The sequence below is a fragment of the Sorex araneus genome, chromosome 2 (genome assembly GCF_027595985.1).
Source record: "Sorex araneus isolate mSorAra2 chromosome 2, mSorAra2.pri, whole genome shotgun sequence".
NCBI lineage: Eukaryota > Metazoa > Chordata > Mammalia > Eulipotyphla > Soricidae > Sorex > Sorex araneus.
Genome location: NC_073303.1, coordinates 355,877,008 through 355,892,852, shown reverse-complemented (window position 1 = coordinate 355,892,852; position 15,845 = coordinate 355,877,008). Strand labels below are relative to the sequence as shown.

The 15,845-nt window shown below is 46.6% G+C and overlaps 1 protein-coding gene across 2 annotated transcripts in view; it reads right to left on the bottom strand.

Moving 5' to 3' along the window:
- Nucleotides 1-5,625: 5,625 nt before the first annotated feature.
- ARK2C (arkadia (RNF111) C-terminal like ring finger ubiquitin ligase 2C) overlaps nucleotides 5,626-15,845 on the bottom strand; it is a 96,695-nt gene continuing 86,475 nt past the window's right edge. For both annotated transcript variants that reach the window (XM_004606102.2, XM_055125337.1), the window contains 2 exons: nucleotides 11,756-11,862; nucleotides 5,626-11,280 (listed from right to left, as the gene is read on the bottom strand). In XM_004606102.2, coding sequence (XP_004606159.2) covers nucleotides 11,163-11,280; nucleotides 11,756-11,862 — 225 coding nt within the window. In that variant the 3' untranslated portion in view covers nucleotides 5,626-11,162. The remainder of the gene's footprint in view (nucleotides 11,281-11,755; nucleotides 11,863-15,845) is intronic.

Below are 15,845 nucleotides of genomic sequence, written 5' to 3'. Positions count from 1 at the left end.
CAGTGATCAGGCTGAGACTTGCTGCCGAGTGTGGACTGGAGAATGAAGCTTCGCCCAGAGGAGAGGTGGGGAAGACAAGGCGATGATGATGGTGTATTTTAAGCAAAAGTTAATTAACACTCCCCCTCACAAAAAAAATTAAAACCTGGGCTAATTAAATTATTACCAGCCACACCTTACAAAGAACTTCTCTTGGCCTCTGCTCACGAAGCTGTGCCTCCTTTCCCCCAGTTCCCACACCTGGGGAATGCTGAGAAAAATAGCAGGAGGAAATGTTTGCGTGGGTGGGGGGGTGGGGGTCAGGAGCCTGTGAAAAGTCCCTCCATTCCCTTTCCTCCCTTACAAAGCATTGTCTAGAGCCTGCTGCTCTGACCCATCGGAGGCAACACCAGGCAGGAGAGGGTGTGGGATGGTTGGGGAATGAGCCATGCAGTACTGGGGACCTAAGATGGGTGATGCCTATGCAAGGGGCATGCGAGGAATGGCATTCTTGAGCTTACACTTCCACAGGAACCCTAAGCTGCTGTTGATTGGCCATGGGTAGCAAGAAGAAGCTAATCCAGCTGGCAATCCCTGCATCCAATATTGTCCCTTCTAGGTGTTGATCCCTGACCACAGATGCAGGAGCAAGCCCTGAGAGTCACTGGATGTGGTCCAAAAATTAAAAAAAGGAAGAGAAAGAGGATGAGGAGAAGGAGGGGGAGGAAAAGGGGAAGAAAGAGGAGGAACAGGGGGATGAGGAGGAGGAAGAAGAGAAGAAGGAATAAGAGGAAGAGGACGAGGAGGAGAAGTAGGGGAGAAGGAAGAGGAGGAGGCAGACAAGGAGGGGAGAAGAAGGGAGAGGAGAGGGGGAGGAGGAGAGAGAGGAAGAGGAGAAAGAGGAAGAGGAGAAGGAATAATAGGAGTAGGAAGAGAAGGAAGAAGAGGAGGAGGAAGAGAAGGGGGTCTTTATGTGGTCAATACCCCTGTGTCATTTGCTTGAGCTGCTTGTAATACAACATGGGAGATGTGGGACAGCTCACATGTTGGCTGCTGGCTCGATTACCAACACTCCCCACAATGCACTAAGAGCAAAGCAGAAAAACGATCTACAGCTCCTGCTTTCGGGCATGCTGCTACAGAAAGCCCACACTTAAATACACGAAATGTACCTACTGCAAAAACCAAGCATGACCTGTAGTGAGCATATTCATTGCATGGAAACTCAGAATAGGGAAGATGGCCAAAGACTGAAGAGGTGTGGAGGGACTGGGGAGAGGAAAGTGTCAACTCAGCAAAGACTCCTGAGAGCAGGGCCCCATTCTCTGGGGCACCCACTTGCTATCAGAAAGCTATTCCTAGCCCAAAGCCAAAACAAAGCTCTGTAGCCCAACAGTCTGGACTCCAAGGCTGAGGCGATGAGACACAATGGCGAGACATCATGAGCATGAACAAGCTGCTTCTTCTGGGGCAGTTTCTGTTCCCCACACCGGTCTGCTTTCCAGTGCTTGCTTGTTGCTCATTGCTGGGACTCATTAACCACCACGGGTGCCAGCGTGGTCTCTTCCTGCCCTGGCACCTCCTATTTTTTTGCCATTCTCCAGGGTAACTGCTCTACCCGTCCTCTCTCCCCACCCCTCCCCCTCCGTACACACAACTCCTGGAAAAAGCAGATCACACTGTTAGAAAGTGTGTCTGGAGTGACAAGCTTCTACATCAGTGCCATCCTTCCTCCCCTGATTTAGAGACCATTCAAAAATATTTGCAGAGAACCATCATGCTATTGCTTTCCAGTAACTACTAGCAAAGGATTTGCAAGTATCCCTAGGGTCTACATCAAAGGATAGATAAGGCTCCTTTGCAATTAACACAAGCAATTTACATATAAACTGTTGCACCAAATTCTCTAAAAACCACTTTTGCTCTAAAGTTTATTAAACCACTTTTGCTCTAAAGCCTTCCAATCTTATTTTCTCAGCTGAACAACCCTTTTCTTTTTCTTTATTGTTTACAAACCCTTTTGTAAGAGGATTGCCTTTCCGTAAATCTCAAAGATACTGAAAAATACTTTTCCACCAGGATTTTGATCAAAGTAAACTCAGTCCAGTACACGCGCGCGCGTGCGTGCACACACACACACACACACACACCCCTTCTGAATTCAGAAGTACTGCAGGTGCCCATGTCCATCCAGGTCATTTTCCACTGTCCTCCAGGCTCTTGGTTAGAGATGACAGAGTATTCTCCAGGCATATCCTGAAGCCTTGAGTGAGGGTAAGAAAGAGGAGTTATGAGGAACTAGTGGGGGAAAAGGAAATAATACTATTATTTTAAAAAATGGTTTGACACAAATAGTACTGAAGAGTAGACGATTTTAATGGTAGGGAGTGGAGGTGTGGGGGAGCACACACAAAGAAATCACTCCCAGTAGTGCTCAAGGGACCATGTGCAACCAGGGATCAGACCAGAGCTAGTCACATGCACGTTTAGGGCTTGAACCCCTGTTGCCATCCAGCCCCAGTAAATGACATTTTAAGGAAAGAAAACAGTTAGTCTGAACTTTTTTGTTTGTTTTTTGGGTCACACCTGGCAATGCACAGGGGTTACCTCCTGGTTTTGCACTCGGGAGTTACTCCTGGAAGTGCTCAGGGGACCATATGGGATGCTGGGAATCGAACCCAGGTCAGCCTCATGCAAGGCAAATGCCCTACCCACTGTGCTATTGCTCCAGCCCCTAGTCTGAATTTTTTAATGAGAGAGAGAATAACGGAGAAAGTGCCAGAATTGATTGTTCTCAGCAACGTTGGGAAATGAGGTTGGGACTGAAAGCGTGCCTCGGGTGCTGGAGTGCACTCCTGCTGTGTTTGAGAGGTTCATTCCCCACATCTCAGCCCCCCTAGACATCACTGGGGATGGTTCTGAACAAACAGAAAACCCTTACATGGTTATTGTAAGGCCTGCTGTGTGCACACATATTCATATGTGTGCATAACATATTCAGAAGATAAGCAAAGAAATCTATATGGGCTCTATATGTGTGTATAGCCATATATGGATCTATGTGTGTATATGTACAATATATATGCACATATACAGATCTGTGTGTTCATATATATATACACATTTAGTATGTATGTACATACATGTATATTCTGGATCGATATATGTGTATGTACTGTTGGGCATTTCTCTGAAGAGCTCCAGCTCAGTTGACAGACTTCTTTTCTCCTGAAGGGTCTTCCTAGTGATATTAGTGCCATGAGTAACATAGGGCTGATGAAGAACATGTATCAGGATTTTGCTAAAAAGTCTCTCTGCTCCTGGGAACTGCAACAGGGAACCAAGATGTGTGAGGGGAGGGAAGAGGGTAGAACTGAAGAGCCTGCTTGTGTGAGGGAGGCACAGAATCTAAAGAAAAGGGCTACAGAAGACAGCCCGGCAGGAAAGGCACTTTGCCAAGTATGTGGCTGACCCCAGTCTGAAGCCCCAAGTCTCCCAAGCCCCACCAGGAGTGATCCAGCACAGAACCAGGAGTAAGGTGTGAACCAAAAATCAAATCAAAGCAAAGCAAAGCAAAACAAAACAAAAAATAGAAAGAAAGAAAAAGAAAAAGAATGACCTCCTCATTGTTCCCCCTCCAGCCCTGAAAATATCCAGGAAGCTCTTTGCCCAGATGTATCCAAGGTAGGTGAAAAACACCTCAGTGGAGGCAGCCCCAAGAGACATGACAAGGGACCTTGAAGTAGACACTGTGGCTTTCAGGAGCTGTAAGGCGCCCAGCTTGCTGGCTCCATGTTCAAGGCTGGCAGAAGCAGGAATGGGGGTGGGGGGAAATCTTGCCAGTGTTCTCGCACAGGCTGATGTGGGCCGGAACTAAGGAACCCCACCTCATGAATCTGAGCACGTGGACAGAAATATGTAAAAAGCAAGCGATGGTCTTGGACCATCTCACTTGAACAGGTAGTAGGGGTTCTATTCTTTTTTTATTTAAGCCATGTGATTTACAAAGGTTTTTTAACAACAGCTTCAGGCATTTGATATTTCAACTCCAAACCCATGACCAGAATCAGCGTCCCTCCTTCCATGATCCTGTCCTCTCTCCCCACACCCTCATACCCTCATCTCCTTAGAAATCTCATTTTTAAAGTTTACCTGTTTTACTTTGGATCCCATGCTTACAATAGTATTGACTCTTGTGTTTTAATGTCCATAGCTGTCTTACTTCTAAACCATTAGAATGTTTAAGATGCTTAACCAATATCTTACATTATCTGCAGCCTGTATCCTCATCCCCCCACCCACACTCCCAGTTCCCCTTCCTTAAAATTCTCATTTCTCTAATCCAGGGCCAAGGATTGGCCATGATTTGATGCCATCTATTATCTTGTTTTGTTATTCAATGTATACCTCATGTGGGTGAGAAGAGCTGACATTTGTCCTTGACTTCTGACTTTCACTTAATGTGATGCCCTCCCAAGGGTTGGAGAGATGACATATATTTGCCTTGCATGCATCATATGCCAGTTCAACTCCTCAGTACCACATGTGGTCCCTTAAGCACCACCAGAAATGACTAGCAATTGTAGAGCCAGGTGTAGTCCCTGAACACCACAGGATGTGGCCCCCAAACTAAACTAAACTAAAAATAAAAATAAATCACCATGCCCACCAGGATACAGCAAGCATTTCATCCTTTCTTATAGCTGTTTAATATTCCATTATGTATTATCACAACTTCCCTATTTATTTGTCTGTCATCGGACATTTAGGTTGTTTTAATATCCTGGTTGTTGTATTAAGCATTGCAGTGAATATATATCTTTTCAAATATTTGCATATATCTTTTTGATTAATGTTTTGTGTTTTGGAGGTAGATACCAAGAAGTGGGTCATATGGGGGCACTAAATTTCTAGAGGAAGGGCCACACTGTTTTCCATAGGTGAAGTACAGATATAAATTCCTTAAGCTAATAGAAAATCCTGGCTTTAGCTAATAACAGTTTATCAACATTATCTCCATACAAATGTAGTACATTTAGGCAAGGCATGTCTCTGGTGGCAGGGGAGAGTAGATGGGTATTCTCCATACTTGTTCAGTTTTCTATAAACCCAAAACTGTTCTAAAACATAGTTCATTGCTTTTGTAAAGCGCATTAATATGGATTATTCACAGTTTATGAAAGAAAGCTATCTTTCAGCTCATTGATCCGTACCCAAGAATAGACTCCAGCTAAGAAATCCAGGCCAGTTGTGGAATCAAATTCCTTCTCTCCTCTGGAGAAACTGAGGAATTCATCAATTCAAAATGCAAGAGGTTCCAATGAATAATGCATAGCACATAGGAACTTTTCTATTTAAGATCTGAAAACTGGAGTTTAGCAAACAGGTTTATTAGATGGTTGATCCACAGCATTGAACAGATTCTTTGAGAAAGAGAGGTTTCCAAAAGAATAGATAATACTGGTAGGAGGAATAGGAAGAGGATAAGGGGAATGTGGGGGTAGGTGAAAAGGCTAGAGGTGGAAGGAGAAGAAGGTAAAAGGGTTAAAGAGAAGGTGAGGAAATGGACAAAGGAGAGATGACACATATTACCCCAAATCGTGGACAAAGAGGTCTAATGGAAATAAACACTCTTCACAAATGAGGTGTAGTTAGCAATGCAGTTCATTTTTATTAGTTATAAATAAAGTACAAAAAATCCACCAAAAGTGAATCTAAGCATTTACACAATTCCTAATGTCTCCGCCTTTTCATTGATGCACTATTGCTTTAATATTCATAATAAATATTCTTCTAGCTTTCTGCTATAAAATAGTCTATGTAGCAAAATGTTGCACAGCACAACGGAACAGAACAGCAGGAGGATTACAAAAAAGGACAATCAACACTGAGGATAATCCTTTCACTTACCAGGGGCAACCAGATTACCCCCTGGAGGGCCTGGTGCCCCTGGCTCAGAGCTGAGAAAGGAGCCACAGCCAAGGCCAGGGGTGGGGCTGGGGAAGAGGAAGCAGCGGGAAGGGCGGGGAGGGGGCACAGGCCAGCCAGGGCAAAGGGTCCCTTCCCACTCTGACCCTGCAGAGCAGCATAAGGCATGTCCGTCCAGGAGCCCTGCCAAGGGGCAGTGTCTGCCAGGCCCGGGGGGGCAACTCCACGGGCCATGTCCAAGGAGAGCGAGAGCAAGGCTCCAGGCCAGAGGCCAGTGGGGAGGCTGGGCAGGCAGCAGGCAGGAGGCCCAAGAACCGGACCGGAAGTCCAGCCAGAGCAAAGTTGGGGCTTGGGGACCCTGCATGGCTAAGGGACCAGGCATGCCCCCGGCCTCTGCCCAGCCTGGCCAGGCAGTGTGGCGGGGAGGACCACTCCCTCCCCATCAGCACCATCCCCAGAGGCCTCAGGGAAACGGGGGACCTCTCCACCAGGCGAAGGCAGTGATGTCAGGAGGCCAGAGGAGGGGTGAGCTGGAAAAGGCGAAGCAGAGGAGAGGGGAGAGCGCATGCGGGGAGGGGAGTGGCAGGCGCAGCCAGCCCAGAGTCCCGTGTGCTCACACCTCTGGGAGGGGGCAATTTCCTCCCGCTCCCACCATGGGCTCCCCACTACAAACAGTGCCACCGACCCTACCTTTGCTCTCCTCTGAGAAGTCGGGGCTCAGCCCCAGCCCCCAAGAAGCAAAGGCCGCGGTGCGGGAGGAGAATCTGGGGAGGAGAGAACCAGAGGCCACAATAGAGCCTTCGGGAGGGGGCAGGAGGGGACCCCCAACCCTGTCATGTGGGGATGCTAGGCTGTCTGCCCACCCCCTAGCTCCCACGACCTGGGTGACAACTGACCCTGGAGCTGAGCAGGAGCCTCAAGACAGCTCCTGTCCTGGTTCCAGGGGCACATCTGACAGCCCACCCAGAGTCCTCCGGTAAGCCAGCAGCAGCGAGAGTCCTTCCTGCTCACAGGCTGCTCAGCCTCCCGGCCCCTGCCTGTTTCCTGCCCCCTCCCCTCCACTTCTTTGTTCTTGCATCTGAGCTGTCCTGTATCCAGGTCTGGGGCTCCCTCACCCCTATGTTGAGAATGAAGGCTCAGGGAGGTCAAACAAACGTTAGTTCAAGTTTGGTGGGAACACCCAACAGCTCCTGAGCTAGAAAGCCCAGGCAGGGCCGGAGTGGAGAAAGCCGGCTTCAGGGCTCCCAGCCGCTCCTGTTCGCGATGTTGGAGGGCCAAGTTCCTGAGCAGAATGGAGAGACCTACTGGAGGGGCTGGTCTCTAGCGACCCCCCAAATTCCTTGGAGGATAGACAGGGAGGCTGGGCTGGGGAGGGGTGATGGAAAAAGGGAAAGAGGTTAACAATAAGTGTGGGGGTGGGGGTCAAGGGTAGCAAGTGAAAGGATTACCCCAGTTGGCTGACGAGTGCAAATTATATTTATGTATGTGCTAAATACAGTCACTATATTGGGGTTGGTCACTAGGTCACAGCATACAGAATCAAAGGTTTGCATTTCGTATGGAATGTACCCAAAGAGGCCAGCACCACAGTACGACAGCTTGCGATCACACACCCTGATATTTTGGACGAAATAAAGTTCGCGGCATTTTATTTAAAGTCTTTTTTTGTAGTTTTTTTTTTGTTTTTGTTTTTGTAGTCGTTTGTCATCGTACCGACGCATGCAGAAGCATTCCACTCCCAGAAACAACGCCAAAATGAGGTAATAGGAGTAATAAAAAAAATTAGTATCCTTTCTAAATAAATAAATTATAATTAAAAATGCAAAACAACTATAAAAATAATTAAATAAGAACCCACGCTATCTACAAGTTAGTCATAAATTATGATTGTTAAATATAAGGCATTTAAACTCACAAAACCCTGTAAACTAGCAACGTGCCATGTTTTTGTGTTTTTTTTTGTTTTTTTTTCGTTTTTGTTTTTCTATCAGCTGAAATCGCTCTAGCATTTGCTCTACGCGCGCAGATGAAACACGGGGTGGGGGGACCTGACAGAGGTTGCTACAGCCCCAATTGGGGAGTGTCTGCCCCCCGCCAGCAGGCGGCGGGGAGGGGGTAGGACTTGGGGGGGCGGGATAGCATCAAGGTCAGGGAAACAAAACTTGGTGCTTTTTTATTCACCATTGAAAAAACTGTGCTTGTTCATTAGGCGTAAAGAGTTCAAAATACTTGCACGGAGGCTGGGAATATTTGCAGAGGAGCTTGAGTCCGGCCACAGAGGGGGGGCGATCAGGGCTGCTGGGGTGCCCCAAGGGGAGGATCCTGGCTCGTAGAGGAGCCCCGAGGCGCTCTGCTCCAGGCAGCGTGGGTCTCATTGATTGGTGTCCTCAGCTTTAGGGAGCCCCACTAGAACCCCAGGGCAGCTCTGACCCCACAAGGCACTCATGCGTCTCCGTCAAGGGTCCGAGGCCCTGGAGTTGACTGAAAGAAGGACTGTGGGGTGGGGTGTCTCCCCTTATGAAGGGAGATGCCTTTTCCCTGCTCTTCCCATGTTCCCTGGTCAAATTGGGACTCCCAGTGCAGGGAAGGGGTTCTTAAGGAACCAGAAATGCAGACCTTCTCCCCTTTTCCCCAATGCTGGGGGAAATGGGGTCCAGGTCCCCTCCTGTGCATTGCTGCAGGGGACAGGACCCTGGAGAGAGTAGGACAAGAGGGGGTATCCGGGAGCTACCCCCAAAGCCTGTGGCTGACTTCCAGCCCCTTTGGGTGGCCCCCACTGTAGTCAGCTAACCTGGGGTGCTCAGGTGCCTGCTGAAGATAGGGAGCAGGTAGAGGGGAGATCTGCTAGTCCCCACTGCACCTCTGGAACAGATGTTGGGGTACATGGAAAGTCAAAGAACTTCATGGACCCAGGGCGCTCCCCACTTAAAGGGGTGCAGCTATCCCAGAAAATCAGAGAGTATGGGTGCTGGGCAGAGTCAGCAATGACACCTCCTGTGTGACTGCTAAGGAAACTGGATCCCAGAGGAAGGAGCTTGCTTGAAGGAGCTCAAAGAGTCTGGGAAGACTCCAGGACCAGCTTTCCTTGGCGCCCAGCCTCCTCCGAGCTGTGGAACCACAGCTCAACCAGCCTCAGAGAGGATGAGCCTGGACATGGAGATGGGAGGGATTTGCCATGACCAGCAGGGAAGAGGAGGAGGCACCCACGGGAGCACCCAACTTTGGGTCCTAAGCTGTTACGAGCTTCCCCTGAATGCCTGGAGCAGATGTGGTGCTGCCGCTGGTGGAAGTCCAGCCTGTGGCCCTGAAGACGCTGGTCACAACAGAAGCCCTAAATGGACTATGTGTGCATGTTGCTTTGGTCCTGGCTTTCCCCCAGGGACAGCGATGCACTAGAATTTCCTTCATCATACGGAATTTCCTCAGCTATGTGCTAAGAGTCTTAACCCCCTTACTCTTCCCTTATTAACTAGAGGGCCTTGAGGTGGGAATGGGGTTAAGGTGGGGTATTTTGGGGGGAAGAGAAAATGAGAGGGGTTGAGGAAGAAAGCAAAGTTCGATCCAGCTGGTGTTTCCTCCAGACTTAGGGGAAAAGGATATTGGGATGGAGTTGAAATTTGGTGACTTTTACCATCTCCATTCTCCCATCCTCACATCTGTCTGCTTCTTGGGAGGTTCAGAAAATTTGCAGGATGGCGTAGGAAGAGAGAGACTCTATTTGATGTCACTAAGAACTTTCTGGACTCTGTCCCTCGAGGCTCCAATGCTCAACTCCTAGGAGGCTCCCCAGGAGAGAGCACTGAATGGACCAGGCAGAGAGTATGAATCCTCACATCTTCCAGTGAGGTAGAGGAAGTGGAAATGGGGGTGTGCTGCTTCTCCCAGCTCCAAGGAGAAGGAAACTGAGGCACAGAGGAAGAAAGGGATTTGCCACGGTTATCAAGGAACTGGAGGTTAGGGCACAGGGTCTCCCAGTCCCAGCCCCCGTGGCCTCCAGGCCCAGGTATACTAAGGGACTCCATCAACTGTCTAAGGCATCCCAAAGGAAGCTCAAGATGACTCTCAAGTCCACAGTGTCTGACCTCAGCCCCTGACTGGAGCTAGCCTGGAGCTCTCTGGCCAAAGCTGAGTGTCCATTACACTCGTCTGCAGTCTTCATCCTCTCCTTAAGTGTTTGCTTCAGTGGCCAAATGAGTGTCTTGTGAGTGAGCATGAATATAGTCAACAGAAAAAAGAGGGGCCTGGGGGGCAACCCCTCCCTGTGGCTGTGTGGAATGGGGTGAGGGTGAGGGTGATGGCTGGGACTAAGGAGAGAAACACTGGAACTGGGACCTTCCCCTGAAACAGTATTCCCCACCCCGCCTTCACCTACTCAGAATTAACTCCCCACCTCAGCCACAGCCCTCAGGGACCCATCTCAGACCCCCCACTTGCTCCTTTTCCAGTCCTCCCCTGTCCCATTCACCCCCCCCCACACACACGCTCCGTGCACTGTAAACATGAGAAAAACAAAAGCAAAGAAAAAAAGACAAACCAAAACAGAAACACCATCCCCCCTCCTCCCGCCTCCCAAGCTGGGAGAAAAAAAAAACTTTTTTTTTTCTTTTTTCACCGTAAACAGGATTTGGCTTTTTGTGTTTGTTTTTCCACCTTCGATTCCTTTTCCCTTTCCACTCAGAAAGACGGGAAGATTTGGGCTGTCGTTGGTAGGGTTCAGTCAGGCACCAAAACAAGAAACTCATGAGAAATATTTGGTGCGGATTCGGTAATAGTGACATGTCCACCACAAGATGACTAGAGCACCACACACGACATTTTTCTTAAGCTAACATGCTCCGGCTGCCATCCACAGAAATAGCTAGAGACCCCTACATGGTTTCTACGTGGTCGAGAGGTATATGTACAATCCTTTGAAGGACAGGATTGAGGGGCCGCACTAACAGCTAGGACCTGTAGGGTCACACCTAGATTCTCAGCAACGGGGGGCCCCCCTTCCCACCCCCGCTCCAGGCACGGCCAGCTCCCTCCCTTCCGCGCAGTGAGGGGATGAGGACGGTCACCACTCTGGGTGGACGCCTCCTGCCCCACCCCGCCTTCCCCTCCGACACGGACTCCACCAACTCTTTCCACAAAATGTGCTTGCAGGCGCATCCTCTACATCAAATGGCTCAGAAGGCAAAGTTTGGCTGCAAGGGCTATGGCCGTGGGGGGACCTGGTGAAGGAAAAATGGGGTGTCCACTGGCTAACTCTTCCCTCAGCTGTCAGCTCCCAGTTGTGTCTCAATGTCCACTCGGCAGATGGGGCATTTTTTGCTCATGGCCAGCCACTGGTCCACGCACAGTTGGTGGAAGAGATGCATGCAGGGAAGACGCCTGCAGAGAGGGAGAGAGAAAGAGAGAGAGATACTCAGAGATCCAGGCGATGTCAGGGACCAAGGGCAGCACAGGGACCAGGAAACTTACTCCAGGACCACCAGGAAATTGGCTGGAGAGGATCTTGAGAGCCCAACTCTTAACAGAGTATGAGTGAGCCTGGACCGTCAGGAAGGGAAGGAGAACCTCCAAGCCCTCCTCCTTCTTCAGAAATCCCTTTCAAATCAGCCTCAAACAAACCCATGACTTTGACTTAGACCTGCATGGGCTAAATAGCAGCTACTCTACTGCCCTTTGAGTCCTTGAGCATTGTGCTTCTAGAACATTCTACAACACTCTCCTCCATTACAACCACTACTCTGGCACGTCCCATACATACAAGCAAGTAAGCACCCCTGACACGGACACTCCGAGTGAGATGGGCACCAACACCCCCAGGGAAAAGGAGAGGGAGACCAGGAGGCCAGGCTCTTACCTCACATCTTCTCCATCTTCCAGCATAGACAGGCAGATTGTGCATTTCTCATCCGTGTCTGACTCTTCCCCCTCCTCTTTCTTCCCCTTGCTATCCTGGGGTCTTCGCTAAGAGAAGCAGAAGGAAAGAGTTCTTTACCTGCAGCAGACTCACCTGAAGGCCATTGTCTTCCCATCCACAGCCTACCCCCAGCGAAGGAAGATTCCTCTTGCCCTATGAGTCAGTCTCATTTAAGTTCTAAGTCATACTCAACTCTCTGTGCCCTTCCCAGGTCCTTCTCCTTGCCTCGTCCTGACTCCTGCACCCTTGCATCAGGATAGAGAAGATTCAAGTCAAGAGGACCATATTTGTACTATCCCAGGTTTAAACTTTGCTATCCTAGGAACATTCAGTTTGAAATCAAATTAAGGCCAAATGAATCAACTTATCACAAAATGATAGTTGTGCATAAATAGCTGTCCACTCTGTGTCCACGCTTTTTTCTACCCTTCTAACTAGACATCTGCTTCGAAGCTTCTCCTTTCAGCTTCAAGTGCAATATAGTTCATTCATTCTCCTTCCTTCTTTCTTCCTTTCTTCCTCCCTTCCCTTCCCTTCCCTTCCTCCCTAACTTCATGATGCAATTAATGTCAATTCATTCATTCATTATTGCATAAAGACTAAGTTCCTTAACCTGGCGTTCACTTATATAATTTGTAGTGTACATTTTGTTGCATATTTTTGGCTTTTTCTTCCTACCCAGAAATTCCTTTAAGGTAAATGGCTAGTTCCAACATGAAGTTGTCCACCATACAGGCTTTCAGTTTATACTTGCTCAGGAGCCTGGGGAAACTCTTACATCTCTCAACAACTTTTTCAAACCCTTGCCAGAGCATATATTTCACCTGCCATGATTTCAGCAACCATAAGGGAAGTAAGGAGAAGAACAAGCTTTAAGCATGATAAGTAAAAACAGACTGAATAAATGAGACAAAGAGATGAGCTAAAAGTGATTAGAATAAAGGGAAAAATTAGGGAAAAGAAAATATTTTAAAATGTGAAGTGATCAATAACGTGAAAAAAAGTTTAATGTTTAACCTGAGCAAAATAATCTAGAAACAAAAAGCGTGTTTTAAAATAGTAGCACTGCACTATAGCACTGTCATCCCATTGTTCATTGATTTGCTTGAGCGGGCACCAGTAACGTCTCCATTGTGAGACTTGTTACTGTTTTTGGCATATCAAATATACCATGGGTATTTTGCCAGGCTCTGCCGTGCAGGCGGGATACTCTCAGTAGTTTGCTGGGCTCTCCAAGAGGGACGGAGGAATCGAACCCAGGTCGGCCACATGCAAGGTAAATGCCCTGCCCACTGTGCCAAATAGAATGATATAAAAGAATAAGTATGAAAATAATGTATAAAATAAAAATCAAAGTATAAAAGACACATTAAAATGAGAAACCACAGACAAAATGAACAAAAAATTTAAACAAATTTTTTGATAAAAAGGTAAAGTTAACAAAAGGTTTCAATGAAAAGACTATGTAAAACCCAGGGGAACTGAAAGGTGAAAGATATAAAATAGGACCTAGACAGATAGCACAAAGGGGTATACATGCTGCATACAAAAGGCCCCAGGTTTGTTCGCCAGCATTGTACAGCACCCCCTACAGAGTCACGAAGCACTGTTCCTGGACTGAACACACAAGCATCAGGTTTAGCAGCACTGGGTCTAATATTGCCTGGAGTGGTCCCCACACCTCCAGCACTACAGGGGAGCCCCCCAAATATACAGAATTAACAGAAAATAGGATTATAGTTGGAAATATTGACGTTTAAAGAAACATAGATCAGACAAGTAGAACAAGATGAAATATTAAACTAGGAAATCTCAAACAATGACAGTAATAAATGATAGAAGCTAAACCATAATGTTATCATAACAGTATCCACGACTTCCATGTTCTTTGCCAATACCTCCATTCTCCTATGCAAAATACACACTTAATCACGGAAATGCTGTCATCTCCTCAATGAACACCCTATCCATGACTGACAACTAGTCTATATTCAATAAACAGTGGCTGTAGCTGTTTCAATTGGGGCACCCCGGAGGGTCGAGCATCACCCACAAGTGAATATATCCCTGAACTGTATGTCCTGATGCTTCAAACCACACACCCTACCCATACTCCAATATTATCACACTGCATTTGATAGGGTTCAAAGTAGGAGACAACCAATCTTAGAGGGAAATATACATTTTTCTACATATATACATTATATATGTATTTTTAACATATATATACACAAGGCTCAACCTTTGACAACATATTAGTGATCTCTTTTAGAAAGGCTTACTGGCCCCTGGGTGAAATACAACAATCTCTATACTCTTTCCTCTAAGGATACTTTTTTGTAGCATTTTCAGTGGGTTTTCATAACAAACAATACAAACTATATTATTTCAGTTCTGCTTTGGGGCAGGGATTGGGGTTTGGGATGAAAACATCCGAAATATGGTGATGGGAAGGTGTAATGGTAGTGGGATTGGTGTTTGAATATTAAATGTAATGAAATATTGTGAACTATTTTTAAATAAGTTTAAAAATTAAAAAATTTAAAAAAATAAGTAAACAGTGGCCGAAATCACTCATGGGCAACTCCAGCGTTTCTATGAGGAATGGCATGAGCCAAGATGCACAGACTTTAACATTGTCAACATGGACGAGCCTAGAACCCTGGGCTTCTTGTTAGGGTGATGGCAGCTCACAGTCCAAAATAGTGTCAGATCCAGTACTCAGCCATATGCCATGTCCCACTGATGCCCTGAGCACCCCAGGTGACATCTACTAGTATATCATTCCCCTTTGACAGAAAGGGAGACAGGGGAGCAGGCAGGAAAGTTATTAAGGCATGACGTTCTGATGTTTTTTGAGGGCAGAATATCTGTTCTTGTCCCCACAAATGAGTTAGTAATAGGAGGTGAGGCCTTTGGGAGGTAGGTAGATTTAGATGAGGTCCTACCAGCTGAGAAAATGGGATTGTATGAAGAGGAAGGGACACCAGGGCTTCCTTTCTCCACCATGTGAGGGTGCAGCAAGAAGTTGGCCATGGAGGAAAATCATCACCAGGAACCAGACCTGCCAGTGCCTTGGCCTGGGACTGCCTAGTCTCCAAAACTCTGAGTAATCAAGTTCTTACTATTTAAGTTCCATAAGAGAATCTGTCTTTAGTTCACCTTTCTCGGTGTCTGTCAAGCTCTTAGTCCTTCAATAGGGAGAAGTTCATAAAATTACATGTTTGCTTTTGTAATAGACCTCATTTTCTAGAACAGTTTTAGTTTACAAATAAAATTAGCATACTAACTCTTGCCTGTAGCACATCTCAGATACAGCATAGCTCCTCAGGATAGACTTAAACTTAGTTCCTTCGAACTATTAGATAATCAGTCCCCCACAGGTATTTTACTGGACTCAGAAAGTCTATAATTAAGTATGTTATTAATCTAGGCAGGTACAGGAGACAATTCAAAAATATAGACATGCTTTTACCTCATCCGAATGGAGAATTACATCCAACCAAAATTCAGTCCAGTAGTTAGGTCTTAAGTGAAAACCTGGGAAAGTGGATCCTCTTCATATCAACTACTGAGTAAGTGGAAGGGACTTTACCAAGTTAGTTAGGTCACCCCCACTCTGTAAAACTCATTAGAATTTCTAGTTGAATCCATTTTTCCAAAATAAAGTCAGTTCCATCTATCCCAACCAATAACCAGACTCTAATAAAAAAACAAATCTAGCTATTCCTATGAATCAAGTTTCACAGAATTAAAACTTCTTTTGAAGAAAAACTAGATCTTATTCTCTTCTTTAAAAGCTAATAGTTTTTTATCTTTGTATGTCATTTTACAGAAGCCCACAGAAACAGGAGCTATCACTCTTTTATAACACACTCATTAAGATGCAAAAACGAGCAATAACTTATGCTATGGCCATTTTCTCCCTTATTTCCATAAACACTCTACCCCTAACTAGGCAAGAGTAAGTTTTAAGGTTTTACTCCTCCAGGGCATCATTTATTTTTAACTGTTGTCTTATCTATCTTAT